The sequence below is a fragment of the Manacus vitellinus genome, unplaced genomic scaffold (genome assembly GCF_001715985.3).
Source record: "Manacus vitellinus isolate BGI_N305 unplaced genomic scaffold, ASM171598v3 scaffold_75_pilon, whole genome shotgun sequence".
In the NCBI taxonomy this organism is placed as follows: domain Eukaryota; kingdom Metazoa; phylum Chordata; class Aves; order Passeriformes; family Pipridae; genus Manacus; species Manacus vitellinus.
This window is the reverse complement of record NW_021940789.1, coordinates 1,699,836-1,723,904: the sequence shown is the minus strand read 5'-3', so window position 1 is coordinate 1,723,904 and position 24,069 is coordinate 1,699,836. Positions and strand designations below refer to the sequence as shown.

At 54.3% G+C, this 24,069-nt stretch overlaps 1 protein-coding gene across 3 annotated transcripts in view; it reads right to left on the bottom strand.

Annotated features, from left to right (window-relative positions):
• Nucleotides 1-2,907: 2,907 nt before the first annotated feature.
• The window catches only part of SCMH1 (Scm polycomb group protein homolog 1), a 54,776-nt gene continuing 33,614 nt past the window's right edge, over nucleotides 2,908-24,069 (bottom strand). For 2 of the 3 annotated variants that reach the window (XM_029964604.1, XM_029964605.1), the window contains 8 exons: nucleotides 20,810-21,042; nucleotides 20,123-20,249; nucleotides 18,914-19,114; nucleotides 18,073-18,258; nucleotides 12,136-12,267; nucleotides 6,400-6,600; nucleotides 5,236-5,378; nucleotides 2,908-3,391 (listed from right to left, as the gene is read on the bottom strand). In XM_029964604.1, the coding sequence (XP_029820464.1) occupies nucleotides 3,266-3,391; nucleotides 5,236-5,378; nucleotides 6,400-6,600; nucleotides 12,136-12,267; nucleotides 18,073-18,258; nucleotides 18,914-19,114; nucleotides 20,123-20,249; nucleotides 20,810-21,042 (1,349 nt within the window). In that variant the 3' untranslated portion in view covers nucleotides 2,908-3,265. The remainder of the gene's footprint in view (nucleotides 3,392-5,235; nucleotides 5,379-6,399; nucleotides 6,601-12,135; nucleotides 12,268-18,072; nucleotides 18,259-18,913; nucleotides 19,115-20,122; nucleotides 20,250-20,809; nucleotides 21,043-24,069) is intronic. The other variant, XM_029964606.1, reaches the window with a different exon arrangement.

The window sequence follows — 24,069 nt, the reverse complement described above, 5'->3', positions numbered from 1 at the left end:
CCAGGAGCCCCGAGCTCGTTCTGTTCCTGCCCTGCTCGGAGGGAGGGAGGGAAGGAGGGAAGGGACTGAGGGACAACTCAGTTTTAAATGAGTCCTCTCTAAGTCAGGGAAAATTTGTGAGCTGCACTCACAGTGGTTCTAGATGTGGATTTCCAAAGGCTGGCTGAAATCATCTCCCCCCAGCAGCAGAGAAACCTGGGCTGAGCCTGCAGGTGCTGCAGGGCAGAGGAGTCACTTCCTAATGGAAGAACAAGGCTGCAACTCCCCGGGAGGGTTTGTCCCTCCTTGCTCCACAGCTGGGGTTGTTGGCCAGAACCCCCTCAGGGCTCCTGCTGTGGGGGTGTGGGGAGGGTCGGCCCCATGGCAGCCCCCGGGGCACGGGCAGTGTACCCAGGGAGGTGAAGGCTCTGCTTTGGTGCCCACCCTGAACTGCTGCATTTTAGCTCCTGTGCTAGGCAGGCAACAAAAACGAGCATTGAAAGTTGAAGATGCAGTGAAATGTTGCAAATAAATTTGGCCTCTGCAGGGCTTGTTTCAAGGGCTTGAGTTTGATGGCTGTGGGACCTGGCCAAGGCACCGCTGTGCCCCAACAGCACCGTCCCTTTCAGCCCCAAACGTGGATGGGTCCAGCTGCCACCCGGGCTCTGCTGCTGCGGGGCCGTGGGGGACCCTGCACTGTGACAGCAGCCCCAGGGGTGAGTCTGGGCCAGAGGCACCTCAACAGGGACCCCGCGGTGCCCAGTAAGCCCTGAGGCTGCAGGAGAGACCCGGGGCTTCTGCCCCCTCACCTGGGGCTGGACCAGCCAAGACATTCCAGCACCCACCTCGCTGCCCTCCCTGGGGCTGGGTGTCCTCCCTCCCTCCCTCCAGCAGCCCCTCCGGGCTGTTCCAGGCGCAGCTCGAGCTGGGACACAAACCCCGGCTCAGCACATGGGGTGAGACCCCCCCGGCCGCGGTGCTGTGGGGGAGCAGCCCCTGGTGTGGGGCCGGGCCGGGCCCGCCTTCGGCTCTGCCCTCCCGTGGGAACGGGCAGCCCCGAGAGGCGCCACAGGGTCTGGGCCGGACCTGGCCCCCAGGGTGGGGTCCCGGGCCACGGCACTGCTTCTTTTGGGGAGCAAGGTGGGGGCTCAGAGCTCATCGTCCCCCCCTTCTCCTCCCTCCCCGTCTGGCTGCAGGGGCTGTTTGCCCACCCCGGTGCCTCAGGGCTGAGCTGTGCTGGCAGCGATGGGTTCAACACCCCCTTCAAGCTCCAGACAGGGACAAGGAGTCACAGAAGCCTCTGTCAGCACGGGCAGCACCGCGAAGAGCAAGAGGGGGGTCAGGCTGGGGGCGGGAGGGCGGCAGAGATCGGGAGGCGCGATGGATGTCAATCCCATCCGCTTCCTCAGCCCCGGAGGACGGGCAGGGAGGGCAGGGCAAGGCAGGCAGGGAGCCGCGGGTCTGTCCTGCACCAGCACCCGCTGCCTGTCCCTGTGCTCCCCCCTTGGCAGGTGCCTGTGGGAGCCACTGCAGGGCCCAGCCCAGCGCTCAGTGCACAAACAGCGGGGAGGAACTTGGTATCCTTTTATTTATAAACAGATCAACGTAAAATAAGTGCAGAGGAAAGCACTGGCTGACCCTGCCAGGCCCCGGGTGCAGCAGGACCAGTGCGGGTCACACGGAGGGGTGTCCCAGGCCCAGCACGGGCTACGCTCTGTGACAAAAAGCCTTTTGCCTTCTCATTACTTTGGGTGTTGGGGTATTTTTTTTATTTTTTAAATTTTTTTTTTTTGCAACTTTGCCCCTTAGGGGTAAACCTGACCCAGTGCAAGAGCCTGGAGGGTTGGTCCCCGCGGGGGCCCGTCCTGCTGCTGGCCAGGGCCCTCGAGGCTGGCCGGGGGCGCTGAGCCGTGGCTCTGGATGCAGAGGGTGAGCTGAGGGCAGGAGGAAGAAGTGCTCGGAGTGGAGATCCCGTCCCAGCCCTTTGGTCACTGCAGGGGAATGTGGCACGGGTGGGTCTGTGTGGGGACACAGCGGGGTCAGCCCCCGCCTGCCCCACCAGCCCTGCCCCGGCTCGGCCGCTCAGGGGTCTGGGCAGCCCCTGCCCCACAGGCAGCCCCGAGCTGGCACCGCTGCCCCCGGGACGGTGCTGGCACAGCCGGTGGCCTCCACACTCCTCGTGCAGCTGCAGGAACGTGTCTGGGACCGCGGGAACCGCTCAAGTGCCATCAAAAATAAATACATTAAACTGCCTGAGACCAAGAGGGGCCCCGGGCAGGACAAAGCCCTCACAGGAAGAGCAACATCGGGACGGGTCACCACCCCGGGATCCTCTGGGCAGACCCAACACCCTCTCACACGCTGAGCTGGGACGGACCAAAACTCTAGAGGAGCGGGAGTGCCCCTGGGAAGACAAACCTTGGCAGCTCTGGCTAAAAATCACCAAGAGTTGCGAGTTCAACATAGGTAGAAAAATCATCTCATCGTTTTAAACACACAACTCCTTAGTAAAAAAAAAAAATTCCAAAAGAGAAAATTAAAAAAAAAATAAAAGGCGAGAAGTATCAGCCGAGTCCTGCAGCATCCAGGCAGCCTCCAACACGTGCCAGGGGCACCCAGCCCTGCTCCTTGGCTCTCCCAGCTCACTCCACGCTCCCAGCCAGTGCCGTGTGGCCTTTCCAGTCTGGAATAAATATGAAAGCTTCCATCCCTGGCCTGGCGTGCCCAGCTGGAGCCGGGTCTGAAGCCAGGGGTAGGCAGAGCTGAGGGGGGTGAGTGGCCCCCGGGCTCCCCCCGCTGTGGAAGGCGGGGCCGGGGCAGTGGATGCTCCGAGCTCACCGTGGTGCCGCAGGGCACAGTCGGGGCACGGCCCCGCTGCAGCCCCCCCAGTGCCTGCCCCGAGCAGGCGAGAGGGAGGAGGTGGTGCCAGTCCCCACGGACTGCCCAGAGCTGCTGCTCCATCCCGGGGAAGCAGGACCAGGAGCCCACGAAGGAGTGCTGGGAGAGACCCTCTGCTTCCAACAGGGCGCCCACGGCTCGAGTCTGGCGTGAAGCCCAACTGCGCCGGGCTCCTCCCGCTGGGGCGGGGGCAGCGGGACCCGGGAGGGCCGGGCTATCGGCGAGGTGTCCGTCTGTCTCCTGGGGGGGCCGGGCTGTCAGCGAGGTGTCCGTCTGTCTGTCTGTCTGCGGTGTAAATGGGGTGTGTGCATGCGAACCTGTCGGCAGGTGAGCGCGGGTGGGGGTGGCCAGGAGCGGAGCTTCCAGGATCTGTCCTGCCAATGTCCTCTCAGAACTTGCCTTGCTTTAGCTTGTCGATGTGGTAAGTGAGCTTCAGGGCTGGCCCCAGCTTCAGCCCCATGTACTTCATCATCATGTCGCTCCGCAGCAGGAGCAGGGCCTTCCCGTCGATCTCCTGCAAGGGGGAACCAACAGCGCTTGTGACGCCCCTTGGAAGCCCCTCCCTGCTCGCTGAGCCAGGACAACAGGCAGCAGCGGGGCTGGGTGTCAGCCCTGCTCAGCAACATCCCAGCAGGGACATCTCAGCATGGACAGCACTGCATCCACCCTGCTCCAGCACAGGCCTCAGCCCCAGACCCCACGTGCAGCGGGGAATCTGCTGGGTGATCAACATCCAGGAGCCTTGACCAGAGGGGCAGCAAATCCTGAAGGAGGTGGGGAGGGAGGAAAAGGGAGGTTTTGCTGACAGGGGAATGATGGAGGCAGGGGAGCAGTGGCTCGTTCCAGGGCACTTCACCCCAGCACAGGAGCAATGGTGACAACAACCCTGCCATGACACACAGCCCTGAGTCACGGATGGAGATGGAGGTGAAGGAACAGACCCTGAAACTCAAAGTCTGCACTCTGTGACTGGATATCATGAAAAAATTTCTTCCCTGAAAGGGTGGTCAGGTACTGGCACAGCTGCCCAGGGCAGTGGTGAAATCACCATCCCTGAAAGTGTTCAAAACCCTGTGGATGTGGCACTTGGGGACATGGTTTAGTGGTGACCTTGGCAGGGCTGGGGTCTTATTGGACTCTATGAGCTCAGAGGCTCTTCCAACCTGAATGATTCTGGGTTTCTATTCTGTGTTTCTGGAGTTCACAGCACAGTCCCAGCCACTGGCAGAGAGTGGTGAAGCTCCTCATCCCCAGCAGGGCTGATTCCAACACAGCAGCTTCCAAAGCAGCTGATGCTTTACAGCAGAGTCCAGGTGTGTCCCACCTGAGGCTCAGGAAGGGATGGATCATGAGCTCAGAAAAACTAGAGAACAGCTCTGTCCTTGGCATCTGGAAGTGGAAGTCTCCCAGTCCTTTTCAGTGCTCCTTTCCATCACCCAGTCCAGGATGGGGCCAGAGCTTTGCACTGGACAGTTTTCCACGAAAAAATGTTAATGGACTTATAAAAGAAAAATAAAAATCACCACCTCAAACAACAGAATGTCCTGCCCTATGTCAATGCCCAGTTAGGTTTCAGCCTGATGAGATCTCCAGGGATCTCCAGTACCAGGTTTGATCTGGTTTTCCCTTCTGCAGATAAAAGCAAGGTTCTCCCCAGGACTTCCAATCCAGGGCACCTCCCACCCTTGGCAGCTTTTGCATAATTAAAACAAACATTTTTCAATTACTGGTGGTTCTAAAATAGAGCTAATTAAAAAAAGGAGTGTTGTGTCAGCACAGCCCAGAGCAGGATGCAGTGCTGGGTTTTTGCTCCCAGGGCTCTTCCGACTTCCCAAGCAGCACCAGATAGAACATGGACTCAATCAAAACACAGAGGGAAGACAGTTCTGGCAGGAATCAGGACATGGAGCTGCCAAACCTCTTGTAGCTTTAATGGTACAAACTCCATGCTGTGTCTGCAGCTGTTTTACACTTACAGATGTGCACAAGGAGCAGAGCCTTAGGGGACTCCCTGCTATAGGAAACAGAGTTGAGCAGCGATGCACTCCATGAATCCCACTTGGAATGTGCTTCTTGACAGGAGAAATTTGCCATGAGGTGAGTATTAGGCTCCAGGGTGAGCAGGGTTTGTGTTTTCAGCACTGGGATTCAAAGCTGCCAGGTCTGCCCCTGAAGGGGTCTGAGTGAGGATCCCAATCCCGGACAGGGGATGAGCACGATTTATGAGGATATTTTTATTAAGCACAGAACTCCAGCTGGTCCAAAGTGCTGCCATTTTCTGACTCTCCTGCGTTTTCCTTGTGTGCTGATTCCCCCCCCACGTGACACACACGTTTGCCCACAGCCAGAGGCACTCACGTGCTTTCGGAAGAGGTCTGCGTGGGGGCCCAGCTGCGGGTCGGACTCGCGGATGAACTGCATCACCTCCTCCACCGACCAGGACGAGGGGTCGCGGCCGCTCAGCCGGGACACGTCCCGGGGGCCCAGGTACCTGTCGGAGCCTGCGGGTGCAGACAGGGCTGTTAGTCCAGTGGCCACAGTAACTGACCCTCAACCTACCACTCAGCCTCCTCTCCCACAGCAAGGGCAGAGACACAGCAAGGATCACATCCCAGTCAGGCCCCCCATCCTTGCAGTGCAGGTCTGGCACAGAAGCCGTATTCCCTCTCCTTTTCAGGGCAGCCTTCTATACTGAGCCCTTTTCCTCTCTCTCAACTCCAATTTCCCCTTTTTTGCCCCCCCATTCTCACTCCTCCTCGCCTATCAGCTGACAGCTCCCACCTCTGCAGAACACCCTCCCCACTCCCACGTCTCTCCTCACACACAGTTCCTCCTCCACTCCCAACACCTTTAGCACATTTAACACAGCAAAGCTGGTTTATGTTTTCATTTTCTGACAGGTTGAGCCCACAGGTGACATCCTGTGGTCCCAAAGCACGGTCCGAGCTGACACAAGTCCTGTTCCCAACGTTCTGGCATCAGCACAGCCCCTTGTCCCAGCTCTGCCCTCACACGCAGGTGGGGGGAGGCACCAGCAGCCTGAGCTTTTGAGAGGCTTTTATTGACACCATGCACCCAAAATCACACTTTTTGCAACCTGATATGCTGATGTGCTGTACTGACCAGCTCAGCTCTCCTGCCCCTCTCCCTCCACACAGAGGTGCTGTTCACACATCCCACCCTCCCAGCCTCCCCCTCAGCTCCAGCCTCTCCAGGCAGCTCTCGACTCCCCGGCCATTCCCGATCCATCCTCACGGACCCAGATGCCCATCTGTCACTTGGACACAGTTCAGCTCCTGCCTGCTCCTTCCTCTCCACTGACCTCCAGGTCCCCCCAGTCACCAGCCACAGGAGCAGTGTCACTGTCCACACTGCCCCCCGCCCAGGTGCCACCACACCTCACAGAGCTGGGGGGCTGTGCAGAGCCCAGGCTGGTACTTGCTGAAGTCAGAAAGGTGTAACTGGAATTAGGAAGGTCCTCTATTGCCACTGTGCAGCTGCAGGGCTGTTCTGAGCTCTTACCCCCAGAGCTAGGCCTGCGCAGGGCAGAGGTGCCCTGGCTGAGGCTCGAGGGTTGGTGCAGGTGCCTGTATCCTGGCAGGCGACAGTCTCTGGAGCTCCTGCTGTGGCTGGAGGAATTGACAGAGTTCAAGGCAGAGTCCATAGGGTCCAGGCGAGGCTCCAAGGGCCCTGGGAGGCCATCTCCCAGGACAAAGGTTTCACCTGGAACGCACCAAGCTGCAGTCAGTGCACCCGAACCCCACGGCCCAACGCTCCTGCTCGGGGACAGAACTGCAGCACTCACTGGCTCTGACCCCTCTCGCTGGTCTCCTCCACAGCACAGGGATCAAACCAGGCACTGCCTGGTGTTCACCTGGCAAACGCCAGTCCAACTAGTGGGCAGTGACAATGGCTGGTGCCCAGACTGAGGCAGCAGCTCCTCTGCTCGTGCCACCACCAGCTCTGGCCCAGCCCTGTGCTCCAATGGCCCTGGACCCCTCCGTGGCAGGGCAGGCCTGCTCCATCTGGATGCCAACAGACACAGGACTCACACATAGCCCTGAGCAGGGAGGGAAGGGGAGGTTCCCTGGGGGATCACACACTGCACACCCTCAGCATCAGCGTGCAAGGGACTGGCCCCGGCGGTTGGGATTGGGGTGTGGGACACGCGGGATCCCGGAGGGCAGCACCACATGCAGGGCAGGAGGGGCTGCACTGTCATGGCCAGGCAATGCTCCCATGCCATGCTGGTCCTCCAGCCCCAAAAGCAACATGCTGGTGACCAGCTGCTCATCCCTCCTGACCTCCTGCCCTTTTCCAGCCTAACCACGTCGGAGACCAATTCCCTGTGCTGGCACGTGCCCAGGGGGGACTGGGCTGAGGGTCCTCCCCAGGCAGGGTCCCAGGGCAACAGCAGCTTCCTCACCTTCCTCACCATTGAATTTCCAGCTGTTGGTGGCACTATTGGGATGGAAAGGCTGAGGAGACTATCCAGGGTTGTATCTGAGCCAGCAAGACCTGCCTCTGCTGTTACACTGTGACAGCATCACCTCAGGGCCACGTGTCTGTAGGTTTTACTATGGCACAACCAAGTCTCAGCCCACCTGGCCCTTGAGCCTCCTGAGTCATACCTGCATTCTTTCCTAGGAATTACCTGGCAAGTTCCTGCACCAAGGAGGAAAGCAGCTCCCACACTGAGGGGCAGGGCCAGCGCACTCTGGGGCCAGCACCCCCGGCCAAGGCTGGGGCTGGGGCTGGGGCTGCAGCTCCCCTACCAGGGTCTGCAGAGACCCTGAGAGCAGCTCACAGCCCTGAGCTGCTGCCACTCCAACACACAGCAGGTGACAAGGGGCAAGAAACCTGAGCCACTGCTCTGGCTAGGCCCTGGGTTTGCTCCCTGGGGCTTCCCAGACCACAGGAGCAGGAGGTGAGAAGCAGCACAGCAAAGCTGTGCTGAGCTGGGTTGGTGGTGAGGGTGCAGAGTCGATACTGCAGCCTGAGAGACCCAAAAGCTGTTGAGATTTTCCCAAATTCCCTGCTGACATGGTAGTGCCAGGCTCCAGTGAAGGGAGGTGCAGAGCCCGAGCCTAACCCTGAGTGCTGCTGACACAGGGTCCCACCCGACTGGAGAAGCTCTCCTGAAGGCACCTTATTTGCTGTGGTTTCTATAAACTATGGGACTGTTCTGTGAGCTGGGGTCCTCTGGTCTCAGTGTTCTGCTGTCTGTGTTTGAGTAGAGATCCCAGAGCCAGTTCAGCTGGAAATACCCAGCCCTGACCTTCCAGAGCTTCAGCTCATAAGGCTATGGATTGGGAACCCTCTTGTCTGGCTGTTGGCCAGTTTGGTGAGGCCAGTGGGAGATTATCACCTGGGTAACTGCTGTTTTTCCACCTCGGGGGCTTTGTCACTCTGCACTTGAGGCACTGCTGCCTTTTTTTGCTTTTAGGTCTCTGGGACATGCCTAAAAACAGCAGCACAGCCCTGCACTCTCACTAGAAACTGCTGGTGGTAAGACTGTACCCCCCTCCGGTGACCTGTCCTGTGTCACTCACTTCCCACATGGGCAGGTGTGTTCTCACCTGCTCTCAGTGCATAAAGGGTGGTTTTCTGACTCATGGTTTTTCCCAAATAACTGTGAACCCCTCCTGCACTCCCAGCATCCCATTTCAGCTCCAGGCTGGACACAAAGCCAGCACAGAGTGGCTGCTCTGGCCCTGGGGTGGGTGGAGATCCCCTGCCCAGCCAGATCCACCACTGGCTGTCCCTTACACCAGGGGGTCTCCACTGGAGCTGCTTCTGAGGAACTACACTTGGTCTCCTCTTCAATGGGACAGTTCTGCTTAAACCCTAAATGACTTCCCATTAAACATCTGGGAGAGGGTGCTGTCTGACTGCCAAGGAAGGGCAGAAGCAAGAGAGGGGGCAGTGGGCACAGCCCTGTGCACTGCCACAGGACAGGTTGTGGGCATGGGAACAGCTCCATGCTGCACATCTCCAGCCTCCAAGGAAACACAGCCCCCCTCCCCCCGAGGTGACACACAGGGACACTCACCCAGATGTGCTGGGTCAGGCACACGTGTCTCTAACTGCTCCCCAGGACCCCAAAGCTCTCCTCACTGCCAGCAGAAGGCCCAGCTTGGGGGGTTGGGGGAGCACATGCACAGGTTCATGTTGGTGCCATGCTGAGGATCCAAAACTCAACCCCAGAAAATACTTCACTCAACAGTCAACACACTGTTGTTATCCTGATGGGAATGTGATGCATTCTGCAAATATGTGATCCTGTTCTCACAGGAACTGTGATCACACACCCAGAGGCCATGGGTGAGGCCAGGCCTGGGGGCACCACGTTGCTTTGCCAGGAGGTGGAAGTGAAGGTGCACACTGACCCCCAGGTTCCCTATCCCAGCTCAGGGCAGTGCTTGGCTGGGCTGTGAACTTTGCAGCAGAGCTGGAGGCTTCCTGGCAGGGGCAATGCAAGAGAGATTGAGGGTCTTCCTAAAAATACAAGTACACAGAGAACTGCTGAGATGAACTGACACCTCTAGGAAGGGGAGAGGAAGATGAGGCAAGAGGGCAATGATTACTGTCCCTGTGAGTCATCTGCAGCAGTAAACAACATGCTCCTGGGCATGGGCAGGGCAAGACTGTGCTCAGGTACTATCCAGGATCCTTCACCCTCCACAGCCAGCGTTGAAGGAGGGAGGAGGTGGTTGATTCTTAGGCAGATTTCCCTACACCAACTGCTAGAGTTAACTAAAGGCTGGCAGTTGGCACATTGTAGGGAAACACACCACAATTAGTGGCGGAGAGGCAGGGAGCAGATAATTAAAGTTTAATTAAACAAATAGTGCTACAGACTCAACAGTGCCATTTTACTGCTAAAACACAGGAGTTTGGCCACAAGCACAAATCTGATTTGCACAACTACTGAACACCCACTGCTTCCAGCAAATGCTGGGCTGTGAAGGCAGGTCCCCACTGGGCTGGGACTGCAGCGTTTCAGCAAAAAGCAACACAAATGCCACTGGATGCAAGAGGAAAAACAATGTAAGAGGTGAGATCCCCTCCTCGTCTCTCTGCTTTGCCAAAGGCATGGTGAATGGGATATCCCACTGCTGCTCACAGCCTTCCATTTGGCAAACTGGGAAGTGTTCAGGGGCTGCTGTCTGTCACTCTGCTGAAGCCAGAGTTAAGCTCCATGAAAAGATGTACTCTCTTGCTCAAGAAATATTCAATATCCAAGCATTTCAGGCGCATATTCTTAAAATATATCCTCTGAAATGCAAGTATTCCTGCCTGCACTTCAATTTCCTGGTGGAGGAGGACGTATTCATTTCAGCTTTTAGCTATGGGATAAGAATGAATTTCTAGATGGAATCTGGAACTGCACCTCATTCCTCCCTGCTTGGACCAAGCACAGAACCAGCCCGAGCCGCTGCAGGAAGGTCACACACCGACAGGATCACCCCCCTCACACACAGACACACTTTCTGCCCACTTGTCTGTGTTTTTCTGGAAGAGGCTGGAGTGTATTGCATCCAGATGGCACAACCCATTCAAAGGCCAAGGGATAAGTGAACAGACTTTGAAGCAGACCAAGAATCAATCTTGTAGACAACCTAATGTAGATTCTTCCTTGGAATTACCCATTATGGAAGCCTTCTCTATTCGCTGACAATACAGAGTGTGCAATATTCACCACCCAGCTAAGGCACCTGAACCTTTGGAGCAGACCAGCACTTCCAGAACAGGCTGAACTGTGTGTCCCACCTGCTGGGGGAGGAGGAGGAGCTGGGTCATACTAATAGTACCTCAGCTGATGGATCAGAGGGGAATGGCAAAGAGACCAGCATGGATGTGTATTTGGAGGTGAGAAACAGGGGGCCTCAGGGAACAGTTTCTGACTTGTCAGTGTGCTGGAAGAGATGAGACAGTCCCCACATATCACCTTGGGTTTCATTTCAGCTCTGTGACAAACCTACAGTTGTTCTTACTGTAGATACCGAGGCCACTAAAAACTGTCCACCACAGAATCACAGACTGGTTTGGGTTGGAAGGGACTTTAAAGCTCATCTCATTCCACTCCCCTGCCATGGGCAGGGACACCTTCCACTAGCCCAGGTTGCTCCAAGCCCCGTCCAAACCGGCCTTGGACACTCCAGGGATGGGGCAGCCCCAGCTTCTCTGGGCAACAGGGTGCAAGTTCAGAGCAGCTGTGCTTAGTGACAGGGTCACAGGACACAGTGATGGATGGAGACCAAAATCACCCACAGTGATGGCAGGCTGGGCACTCACACCTGGGATCAGCAACCCCTGCAGAGCCAGGGAGATGGGAATTCTAAAGGGACAGCAACAGAGCACGAAGCCATTGAACTGTGAGCCCACCCAGGAGTCTCCAGCACTTTTTCAGGGATATATTACAAAGAACTGTGATTAACACCTTGGCAGATTTCACCATCCATTAATTAAAAGGCATCAGTAAGATTAAATCTCCAGTCTGCATTATGGAGGGTTTGCAATTCAGAACAAAAGTGGAAGTATTTTTACTGAAGGTTGCTCAGTTCAGGGAGTCCTCCAGCTACTTGGACCTCCTGGAAATGTCCCACCTGCACATGCAAGGGATACCTGTGGATCAGACAGCAAAGAGGACATTCCAGCAGCTGCTGTTGGGAACATGTGGGCCCAGCACAACAGTGGTATCCCAAGGGACTCTGTGGGAAGCAGCAGCAGGATGTGAATGATCTGGCTGAGCCAGTGGAGCACATGCCAGTGAGACCCCCCAGTTCTTTCAGGGAGGACTGTGAGGAACAAGATGAGATCCTGGGAAAGGGCAGTAGGTTCCTGGCTGTCCAGCTGCACATCAGCATCTGTACAACACACCCCAGCAAACACTGAGGGAACAAGCCAGGGCAGATTGACTGGAGCAGCTGGGCAGTTTAAGGATGTTAACACCATGCACGGCCACGGAAGCCAAACCACGGGTGATTAAACCCCAAATTACACGGTATGAGAGGATGACTATCAGGGTTAGAAGGAATTCCCACTGCATTCCACATGCCTTATGCATCCGTGTGGGGAACCTGTCTCACCACAGAGCAGTTCCCTTCCCTCTGGAACACCAGGCACAACCCATGCCAGGGACAAGCAAAGCAGCTCCCTGAAGCCATGGCTCAGTCTGGCATGGCAGAGGTGACCCTGCTGAGCCAGGACAGGGCACTGTGAACAGCCAGCTTTGGGAAGAGACGCTGTGCTCACCTTCCAAAGGGTGACGGTCATTCTTTGGTAACTTGGGGGAGAGAGGAGCAGTGTATGGAGGGGAATCTTGGGAATAGCGCTTTGTACCCCGGCCTGGTCCCTGCAGAGAGCCGTCTAACGAACTGCTTCTGTCTAGGAAAAGAGAACAAGCCCTATTTAGGAGTGGAGATGTCCTGGGAAATTCAGTCTTGCCAGAGTCCCTTGAGCTCTGCGTGCACCGCCAGCCCTGCTCAGGCTGCAACTCAGAACATCTGAGAGGGCTCAACAAGTGTTATCAGAGAAAAAGGGTGGCGAGAAACCTAACAAAGAATCTTAGCCATATTTTGCCATATTTTACCCCAAATATCACCCCTAGTTGACTTAATTCCATTTCTCGTCATTCTACCCCTTGGCTCATCCCACACAATTCCTGCTCATCTCACTGTTCACCTTTCAGATGCACGTAACACTTGGACAATTGGCAAACAACCCTGGGATGACTTACACACTCTCTGTGCCATACACAGTGCTGGATTAAACCCCACTCCAGTTTGCAATCTTCCCCCCAGTGCACCCCCAGCTGTGGCTGCTGCTCCTTTCCAAGCACACCCCAAGGATGGGGCTCTCTGTGCCGCGCGGGGCACGCGGGATGTCGGGATGGGCTGGGACAGCTCCTCGTACACACAGTGTCGGTGGGTGGATGGACACAGAATGGAAGTGCCAACACTGATGGGGACAGAGCCAGGTGAGCGACACAGGGGGTGGCAGACCATGTCCCAGCTGAGGTGACCCTCCACTGCCCCCTGCCCACATGGGCCACCGGCTCCCAGGCCCCTTCCAGTGAGCCCCCAGCACTGCACGCTGGGCACAGAGGGGTGGAATGGCACAGACACATGCCAGGAGCCACCACCAGCCCAGAGCAGCCCCCAGAGCTGGCACAGGGTGCGGGAGGGGGGACAGGCACGGCGGGGACCGACACCAAGGGGATGCATCACACCCAACACACGGAGGGACAGGCGGGTGGGAAGCACCAGACAGGCACAGTTGAGCTGATTAAGGTGAAACACAATGGTAGAGAACAGGACCTGTTGTATCAATATCCTTCAGGGAAAGGAAAGACAAGCTGCTTGCCCTGGGACTCCATGTGAGTATGACCAAAAATCACTGTGACATTGTTAAAAAGACAAATTCCATCCTCAGGACAAGTCCCTGTAAGAAACATTTACTGCCCAGCAGAGATGGGAACAAATGCTCTTGGTAATGTCTCTGGATATCCCTGTGTCACCCAACCTTCTTCACCCCACAGCCACAGAACCACAACACGAGGTGATACTTTGGAAAGGTTTCATCAAGTTTTGGTTTGGGTTATTTTTTTAAAGTAGTTGATGTTAAAAGTCATGCAAACACAGAAGGTCAGGCTGTAGAAGACAATTCAGCAATCAGAAGTGAGGTTGGTGTAAATTCATGAAAGGATAAATCAAAAATAGAATTTTGGTTTTAAAGGACAAATTTTAAGAAAATAAAGAAATGGAGTAACATCCAGAGCTGCACTCAGCAGATTATTGGGGCAAAAAAGAAAATACCTTCAGTTCAAAGGTGACATAAATGTCATGAATGTGAATCATCAGAGAGAGAATAATCTGAGAGGGAAGGAACCCCAAATCTCAGTGGACAAACGCTCACTTTGAGAAGGATGCCAAGAACAAGCAGATCATTTAGTAGGATAAAAAGGCCCTGCTCAGCACAGAGCTGTGCACCTCAGAGCATGGGGAGTGCAGGGAGGAAGGGAGGCTTTGAACTCATCCTGTGTTTTGAGACAGTGCAAAGGCAAAGACAGGCCTGTGCTTCAGCTACAGAAGGAACGAGCACAGGGGAACAGAGTGAGGGGACTCTGTGCACAAAGGTAAGGGTGAAGAGAAAAGGAAAGCAGGTTGTCCTTGCCTGCAGATGATGGGACAGCTGCGAGGGGCATTTCACATCCCTGACTCGGGAGCCTGGTGGGAGAAAGAGAAGCCCACCTGCCCATGCTTGCATGGTGCTGTGGGCCACCCCAAGGCCATGGGATGGACACCTTCACAGGCAGTCAGAGTCACTCACCTCATCCTGTCAGGCCAAAGTCACTCCAGGCTCCCACTCTGGGACACTGTGCCTTGCACTGATGGCACTGGCACCTCCTCCCTGGCTGCAGAGCACACCTACACACCTGGCTCAGGTGTTGCTCCATCTGTGACACCCACCTGCACTCAGTGTATTTCAAGCTGAAAGAGGGTAGATTTAGACTGAATATCAGGAAGAAATTCTTCCCTGTGAGGGTTGGGAGGCCCTGGCACAGGTTGCCCAGAGAAGCTGTGGCTGCCCCATCCCTGGAAGTGTCCAAGGCCAGGCTGGATGGGGCCTGGAGCAACCTGGGCTAGTGGAGGGTGTCCCTGCCCATGGCAGGGGGTGGAATGAGAAGAGCCTTAATGTCCCTTTCAACCCAAACCATTCTGGGATTTACTTCCATCTGCAGCCAGGCTGAACACTGGGGCAGGGCTCAAAGGATAAGAGAAACAGGACAGGAATGAAAATGTCCACCACTGACTAAGTCAACTGAATGTTCTCAAACCAGGGACATGAGGGCGCAGAGGAAGCCAATGATGGTGCACCTGAAACTCTGCAAACTCAGCAAATTGTAACAGAACTCAGCGACACACTACTCAGAGTGACTGGAAACATGGTGCCAACATTTGAAACAGAAGGTGAATGATTTTGGCAACAAAATGCCCATGTGTGACCTCAGCAGCACCGCAAGGCTTGTGGCAGGCTCTGAAGGAAAGGGCAGGGAAAGTCCAGCAGACTGACCCAACAGCTTCCCTACTATGGGGAAATCCTGATCTGTCACATGAGGGAACAGAGGTCAGTCTCATTTCCCTGGAATTCAGCAGATGTCAGATACAGAAAGCCACTGGCTGAGACTGAGAACATGAATTACCAGAAGCCTTGTTCTATGCACAGAAATCTGATTTGAGAGGAAAGGCAGTTGGCAGCACTCAGTGACACATGAGGCTGGGGAGCAACTGCCAATGAATCTGCTTGAAGATCATTCTTGAACCCAGCGTCATTTAGTATTTTTATTTAAACCTTTGGCGGAAATTTTAGAGATTTACTGATGAAATCTGCTGATGTCTTCCCATGTCAGGCCAGACAACGTAGCATTTGAAATTAAGCAGAATGAAGAACCAGTCAAGAGGTAAATCCAGCAGCCAAATGAAGATGTGCACTTGAAACACTGTCCCATGAGCTGGGAACCAGCAGGTGACAACAGTGGATGAGAAGAACAAGGTATGTAACCAGGACAGGCTGGTCATCATTTGTTACAAGGACACACTGACTGAAAGTGGTTGTAGAGAGATTTCTTGTGACCATGGTGGTGCCAGTGCTGTGGTACCAGGTCCCCACGAGCTCCTCCCCAGAGGGCTGGGTGGTACTCTGGTCACCCCATGAAGTCAAACCAACACTGGCTGAGGAGAGCAGAGAGCAGCCAAAAGGTGAGTTCCCCAGAGGGTTACAACTGCTTTCCAACTACTTCCAGAAGAAAGAGATCCAAGTTGAGCTAAAAGACAATGTTAAGACCGGGAGACACAAATACCAAGTTGCCCAAGAATAAATTTTGGCTGGAAACTACAATATAGTTTCTAAATATTCAGCAAAAAACCTTGGAGCGGCTTCTAGTGGAAGAGTAAAATCTGTAACTCCAGAGTTAGTCAAAGCAACCCCACGTGCTGTGGTGCCTGTAACAGCAGGACCCAGGGCTCAGGGGGCCAGAAGGTCCCTCCAGTCCTGTGTTTTCAGATGGCTCCAGGGCAGATCTACCCATTCAGAACATTTCCCAGCCCAGGCACAGCAACTGAATCCTTGCAAACTACTGTTCCTGATGTACAACTTGACCTGTTTCCATGACCATGCCTCACTTGGTAAGACAGAATGGCAGAACACAGCTGACCCAAGGGCTGCTGCAGACCTTCCTTCTGCCCCAAGCACACACACCAATTCTCCACAGCAGCCCCAGGGGTGCTCCTGGAAAGCCAGTTTGTTCTGGGAACTGAAAGTAGCTCCCAGCCCTACCCAGTGGCTGTTTACTGGAAGAACCAGCCCCATCCAATACATTCCCATCCTGCAGAGGAAGCAAGGCAGGACATGCAGAGCTGAAGGTGAGACCACGGCACCTTGACACTTGGCATGGTTTCAGGATGTACAACTGCACTCTCATTCCTCCATGACCAGCCCAAACCTCCCAAAATCGCCGGTACTGTTCCTCTGCCCTCACCAGAAGCCACTGGAACATGTAGATAGTTATGTTTATCATCTTCTTTCAGGTGCCTGAGAAAGGTGTTAGATGACCAGATGACCAAGGAGCTCTGAGACGTCAGTATGAACTGCAGGACTAGGTGCTGTCACTTCTCTAGACTGTGGTTAATTTTTCTTTAACCCCTGCAACCATTCAAGAGTTCAGGATGGGCAGGTCTCAGCATTGTGTCAGAACTGGTGCTCTGCTTGAGCTTCCCTGAATTCTGACTTACACTTCTCCACCCTGCCTGGCAGCCCAGCTCTTGGCAGAGCCACCACTGACCTCTCTGGGAGGCTGGAAACCCTGTGTGTGAGCTACAGGACACTCTCATCCATGCCCACACCTGAGTCCTCTCCCTCCCACTCTGGTTTTGCTCTATCTCTCAACGACAGGGTATCTCCACACTGAAACATGGAGATTTCTCCTATTTGAGGGTTCCCCAAGGGGCAACCTCCACTCCCAGTAACTGATCATGCTGCTCCTGTCCTTGCATTTCCTACAGCTCCTCACAGCACAGCACAGCACAGCTCCCTGCTCCTGGCACTGCTGGCTCCAGCATGGCTCTACTCAGACATGGAGGAAGCAGAGGATCATCCTCGCTCTCTAGACTCTCTCTAAAGATCCTCTTGCTCATCCCCTCCCCGAGGCTGCTTTGTGAGGTGCAATGAACAAAGCACTGTGGCATTTGGCTGTTGCCCCTACACCTCATGTTTAGCAACTTCTTCCTAAGTGCTCATCCTTTTACATTCCAAACTCTTGCTTTTCTTGTCAGAGCCATAATTATCCAAAGGATTAACTTTGGAAAGACCTCAAAGAACACAATAGCTATTTGCTGACTGGGGAGGCAGAAAGCAAGACAGGAAAGGAGATGAGCACTTGTCAGCCACCTAAGAGGGTGCAGACAGCTTTGATCCTCTCCACAACCGGCATTCCTAGAGCAGGAGCTCCCCCAGAACCCCCAGAAAGCCTGGAGGGGCAGCCAAGCACCAGGATTGCTGCCACTACCCAGCACTGTGGGGGGAGCTACTGGGCTTGTTTTGGCTTAAGAGCAGTTTTGCAGTCTGATGACCTGCACTGTGGCATAAACTGTCTAGCTGGGGCGTGCCAGTCAGTGCAGCAGAGCATCAGCCATGGCAAGGACAACAAAACCACCTCTGCCTCGGATTGCTGCACGAGCATCACCCGTGAAGGGCCACGCTGTCACCGAGGGCTGGCTGCACTGGCAGCGGGTCCACGGCCAGTGTGGCTCTAATTCATTCCTGATTCCAGTTCACCTGCTGCACCTTATCACTCTCATGCACTCGCTCACCTTATTCCTCACTGTATGAAGTCACCATAATCAGATTACAGGGAGCAGGGAGAACTGGGGGATGAGGAGAGGAGGGAAGACAAGGAGACAGCACGGATGAGCGGAAACCTAGAGCGGAGATGGAAATCAAACTGACAGGCAGAAAATGCAGCTGGATTCCTGCAAGAGCCCTGCGGGCATGTGCACGACACTGGGTGTGATGTAATGAACCCTATGAGAGGGCTCTGGAACACAGCCCTGCCTCCAGAGATAGAGATAAAATCTGGGTTAAGACATGGAGCACTGGGGGTCCCTACAGCGCCGCCCCCGCCCCAGCTCCTACCTGGTAGATACCTGTCGTGGTCGTACTCGTGTGAGCGCTGCATGTGGCTGTTCTGAGAGAAAGGCTGGTTCCCAAAGAGGTTGTCACTGCGCAGATTGTGGCACAGCTTCTCCAGGAAGCGGAGGACGTAGGTGATACTGTTTACTGCTGGCAGGTTCAGAGTGTGCTGTTCCCGATCAAACACAGCTGGAGACAGAAACAAACAGAGCCCAACACGTGAACCCCCCGCCGAGGCAGAGGCTACGCCCAGGGCCGCACAGCTCCTGGATCTCGGCATCGCTGGGCTAGTCTGGAGCCAACAACAGCCACTGCCTGGGGCTGGCACAGCGCCGGGACAGGCCGGGACCAGCCTGCTGCTCCCAGCACCGGGCGGGCGGCAGCGCGGGGGAGCCACGGTCCAGGGAACCGAAAGGATTCCAGGAGGGGCCTGCACTCCCAGACCCGGCTACACACGGGCTTAAAAGGACCATTAAAAACCCAAAAACTGGGGTAGTTCTTTTCTTTCCATGAGGAGCTGTGAGAATCCCCCCCGTTGTGCCTCCTCCCGGGGCCGGGGCAGCGCAGGGGACGGTCGGTGGGGCAGGATGGTGCCCAGGCTGATGCCAGGGCTGCTCACTGCCTGCTCCCACAGCTGTGCCCGCAGGCCATGGGAACTGCCCTGCTCTGAGTCAGCCACCAGCTGCTGCTTCACTGACACAGATGTGTGGCAAGAAAGAGAAGACAGAACTCTTCTGTCTGCCCCTGGCCTGTGGCTGCACCAGGCTCCAGGACAGACGTCTTCCAACGAGAGAACTCTTGCAACGACCTCTCTGAAGGCAAAGTGCTGTGGGCCCATTCTCACCTGAGATGACCTCTCCCCCGTGGCCTTGTTTTAAGAAGGAGAAGACTGTTTTCTGATGATAAGCACAATCAATGCAGGCCTGTACTGCTTGCTGCAGGACAACAGAAGCTCGAGCTGGTCCAAAATGGTCTGGCAGCTGCTGAACTTTCTTCTTGTCTAGGTGGGGCCCAGTGCTGCTGTTCTTGTTCAAGTAAATGCAAACTGCCAAGGTGAGAAATGTGTTTGCCATTAACCCACTCAAGAAAGCAAGAAACAGATGCCTAAAATCCAACTTGAGAGATGCTGAGATTTTAAGATTATCCAATGGCTCACAAGGGGTAATCCACCACGACTGCCTGTCTGCATCCTCACAGCAGAGCTGCTTCTACAGGGGAATCGCCTCCAAAACCTTCCTGCCTCACGCTCACTTTCCAAGCTGCTGCTGTTTCTCCCTGCAGTCAGGCTGTAAAGTGGTTTCCACACCAGCCAGGTCATGTTCAGAGGGGATGAAGGAATGCAACTCCCACTTTTTAGGGGTTCCTACAGTGTTTTCTTTTTAGGGAAACTCGGTTCTTTAGGTTCCTCTGAAAACTGGCCAATTACATTCTGGGGAAACAGAGGGCTCAGCCCATATCCAAAGCTTGACTCAACATGTCAAAAGCAGCTTTGCATTAAGACTTTCCTGGCCAGATTCATCCTCAGCTGCACTCACATCTGCAGCAGTGCACATACTCTTCACTGCCACTCCTCCCTCCTCTCCCTGAGTGCCTTGGTATCCTGGCTGGACCTGGACAGACCACAGCCCTTTGGTAACTGCTCTGCCCCTTGTGCAGCTCCAGCAGCTGTGCCTGGCACAGTGTGGGAGAGCTCAGGAGCTCACAAGTGTCGCTGCACACTCGAGTGCCCCCAGGTAGGAAGGGCCATGAGCAGTGTCCCTGGAGAGCTGTGGAGTCACCAACATGCACGTGGAAACTCAGGGAAAGGGGTCTCTGCACTCAACAGGGGGCCTTGCAATCTTCCTACGACTCCATTATTTCCAAATAGACAGAGAGATAAACGAACAGCTGATCTGGACTCAGTGCCTCTCTCAGGCCAGCCCTCCTGGAGCTGTAAGGATTGCTGGTTTACAGGCTAGGAAGAAATGGGACTCTCCTGGGGTGTCACTGTCTGCCTGCTGCAGTTCCTAACTGTGCAATCCTGTCAAGAATGTGGTCTGAGACCCTTCCTTACCTGTGGGAGCCTGCATGGCAGAGCTGGGGATTGTAGCAGCGTCCTGGGGCACAGTGCTTGTGTCTGGCTCTGGGGTACTGGTTGTTGGAGAGGTGGGTGCTGGGTTCAGCAATGTCCTAGGTTTCCTCTGCAGAAAAAGAGGAGATATTTCTCCTTTTATCCCTGCTCTCCTTTACCACCCGTGATCACTACACTCTCTCCTCTGCATCCAACAGACAAGGCACTGTGGAACATGACACATTTCTGATGGTGATGAATGATGGGGTGTCCCAAGAACGTAGTAATCAATAGGTGTGTATTTTATAAACTACAATCCTGAAAAATAACAAGCCTGAGATCTGCCACCTCGGTTTGACTCAGACCAGCCACATACGAGGACGGGAGAACTTATTTTACCGTTTGGCCACCCTGTCGTGCTCCCAGCATCTGCCATGCTACTCCACAGCCAGTGCACTTCCCAAGACACAGTTTCTTGATGGAAATGATCTTTAGGACACAGACATTCTCTACAGCTCTGGGGTTGGACTCTGAGGATGCTCCCAGCCCACATACCCCTCGGGTCTCCTACTTGCTGCAGTCACACAGCCAGAGGCTGAGACAAACGTGCACAAACACACGCATGCACCATCCCATGGCAGGACCTGCAGCACCTGCTGTTCACCCGCCTGCATCAGCATCAGCTTTTACCTTACTGCCAGGCTTGGGGCCTCTCTTTCTGGGGAATTTCAAAGGCTCCACTGACTTGGAGGGTGTAGGCATGGGGTGGTGGATTAGCGCTTTGGTCGTTCGACCACGCTTCTTCCCTGTTTTGCGACGCCTTTGCCCTTGTTGATGCCCCAAAACAGTCTTTGTGCTACTGTGCATGCTAGGTTTCTCCGAGTTTACTTCGGAGGCAGGTAAAGGGCTCTTTGGAATCACAACTGAAATAAAAAGAGAAAAAGCAAATATAATTAAATCAGGCGAGAATCAAAACAAGAGCAGCCTCCATCTTTTACAGAGTCACACGGAAAAACCTGGAGTACTCACAGCCCCCTGAGCGGGGGCACTGCCCTCCATGCCAGAACAAGAACCAAACACACAGATCCCTGGCTTAGCACTCGAGCTGTGGGACACTGGGGCTTGGCCTGGATGGGCTGAACTCCAGAAGGATCACGTTTTCAGCCATACCTTCCTTCCTGAAAATAACTGGCACCTACAGCTCTTCCTTCTGCGAGTGGTGACCTGCCAGCGACCACGTAAAAGGCTCTGAGAGCATTCCTAGGGAAGGATCAGCCAAGACCTGCCTGATAGTCAGGACTGTGCTGGAAATCCCCTCCCTCAAGGCTGAAGTCAAATTTGCTCTGTCCCTAAATTTCCACTGAACTGCAGTGGAAGGGACCAGCTCCATCCTTGATGCCTGCAAGGATCACTGCTCCTGTAATAGCTCATCTCAGCTGGACCAGCTGTCCTCTCCTCTCCTCTCCTCTCCTCTCCTCTCAGGTACTGCCAGAGGCAAGTCTGTGCCTTCTTATCTTCTCACACTTTCCACAACAAAACCGGGTTTCTGGTAAATTTGCCCACAGATCCTCTAAATTTGGTCATTCATCTTTCCCAAGTCCTGCTAAAGGCTAGAGATTAGCTGGCCCAGCTCAGCAGACTGATGTTTCCTTCAGTTTTAAAATTCTGCTAAAAAGAAACAAACAAACATCCTCTTGTATTCTGAAAAATGCAGAGTGACCTTTAGGATGTCTTGTTTCTCACATCTGGAAACCTCAATGTGTATTCAACATAGGGGCAAGGAGCTAGAAAGACATAAACACTTTTGAAGTGAGGGGCTTTGTAGTTAAGGAAAAAACCCTTGGCCAAGGAAACAGAGTGCAATAAAAGATTGATGCCAGGATGGCACAACTGTGGGCACATACAGAGATTTTTAGGGTTTCTTTAATGAGGATTTTATGAGCAGTTACTGTGAGCAAGGAGTCATTCCCTTGGCACAATGAAGCTGTGGCTGCCCTATCCTGGAAGTGTCCAAGGCCAGGTTGGACAGGACTTGGAGCAATCTGGGCTAGTGGAAGGTGTCCCTGCCCACAGCAGGAGGGAGATGAGCTTTAAGGTCCCTTCCAACCCAAATAACATGGTGCATGCAGGATCCAGCCCCATTTTGCTTGTCATGTGGGCAGGGTAAGATTTAGTTTGAATTTTATTTCCTTGCTTTTGTGCATTAGCATTCTGTGTCAAAAGCTGGGAAGAAGCACACAGTCACTCAGAATCTGTCTGACTTCCCAAGTAATGACTTTTTTGTGTCAGGCTGATACAAGGAATTGTGGGAAAAACAGGGTTTTACTACTCCTTGTCTGAAATGTTAATATTAACAGCAAGACTTTGCTGGTAAGAAAATGAATATGATAGCTCAAGTGCTTCTTGCAGCTGATAGTTTTCCAGGAGAATCAGTGTCACCTGCTACAGGTGACATCTGGCACTGAGCAGGGAGGAATGGCACAGGTGGGAATTGTGGGGGCTCTGGCCTTGTGTGCATGGCTGAAATGTTTGCATTACAGGATTTATCAGAATCCCCCAAGTTGACAGAACAAGGATAAACCCAAGTAAAATGGAACAGGTTGCCCAGAGAAGCTGTGGCTGGCCCAGTTCTGGAAGTGTCCAAGGCCAGGTTGGACGGGGCTTGGAGTAACCTGGGCTGGTGGAAGGTGTCCCTGTCCATGGCAGGGGTGGGACTGGATGAGCTTTAAGGTCCCGTCCAACCCAAACCAGTCTGTGACTGCATGATTCTAAAACATTCCATACTTCAAAGAAAATGTCAAACATCAAAGTGATGTGGAAGCGAAGGTGGGGGGCATTTCATTTGAGATGAAATGCACAATGCTCAGTGTCTAAACCAAGTGCCACAACGAGCTTTCTCTAACCTGGAGGAGAAATTGAGGATTCTACAGACAAGCAAAATCACAGTGATCTCAGTTTTTCCCGTGACAAACCCATAGAAATGGTACATTTGGGAAGTTGGGATGCAGTAAGCAGAGCAGCTGGACTGCACCCTTGGCTCCCAGGCTGGGACCACATTCCTGGGAACCCAGTGCCAGGGAAAAAGAAACTGCTGCCAGGTGAACTCCTGGGGTGCAAGACCTCACTATATAATTTTATAGTAAAAACTGACTTCATCTTTTGGTGAAATAAATGCAAGAAACATCTGGTGCCCACTTCAGCTGTGAAGACAACACAGGTAATGGTAATTTGCCAGGCTTAGAGAATTGGTTTTGGGTTTTGGGCAATAAAAGCCTGTAAGTGGGTGCAGGCAGATCCCATGATGGGACACCTCATGTCATTCAGCTACCCAGGAGTTCCCACTGTGCCTGTGCCCCTGGCAGCACATTCTGGTCCCTGCCTCAGCCACAGCTCCTGCAGGGATGCAGGAGCTGCCACAGCTCAGGAGGTTGTTCAATGGAACAGGGAAATGACGTGTGAATGTGCAGCCAGCTCAGGACAGAGACAGCCTGTGAGCTCTATTGGTGCTGTGTGCCCAGCAGTGGTGCTGAGCACAGCCCTGAGCACAGCCCTGAGCACAGCCTGTGAGCTCTATTGGTGCTGTGTGCCCAGCAGTGGTGCTGAGCACAGCCCTGAGCACAGCCTGTGAGCTCTACTGGTGCTGTGTGCCCAGCAGTGGTGCTGAGCACAGCTCTGAGCACAGCCCTGAGCACAGCCTGTGAGCTCCATTGGTGCTGTGTGCCCAGCAGTGGTGCTGAGCACAGCCCTGAGCACACTGCAGAACAGGCACTGCTCTTCTCCCTGGGGCTGCTGCCACCACACTGATGCAATGCACATTTTTCTGACCCAGAGTGCTTTAATGAAATGAGGTCTTCTATTTCCACAATCCAACACCACTCAGCAGATTGCCTGGACTTTTGTTGGATTTTAACCAGAATGCAAGAAAACAACAGCCGGTGCTAATTCCTTTC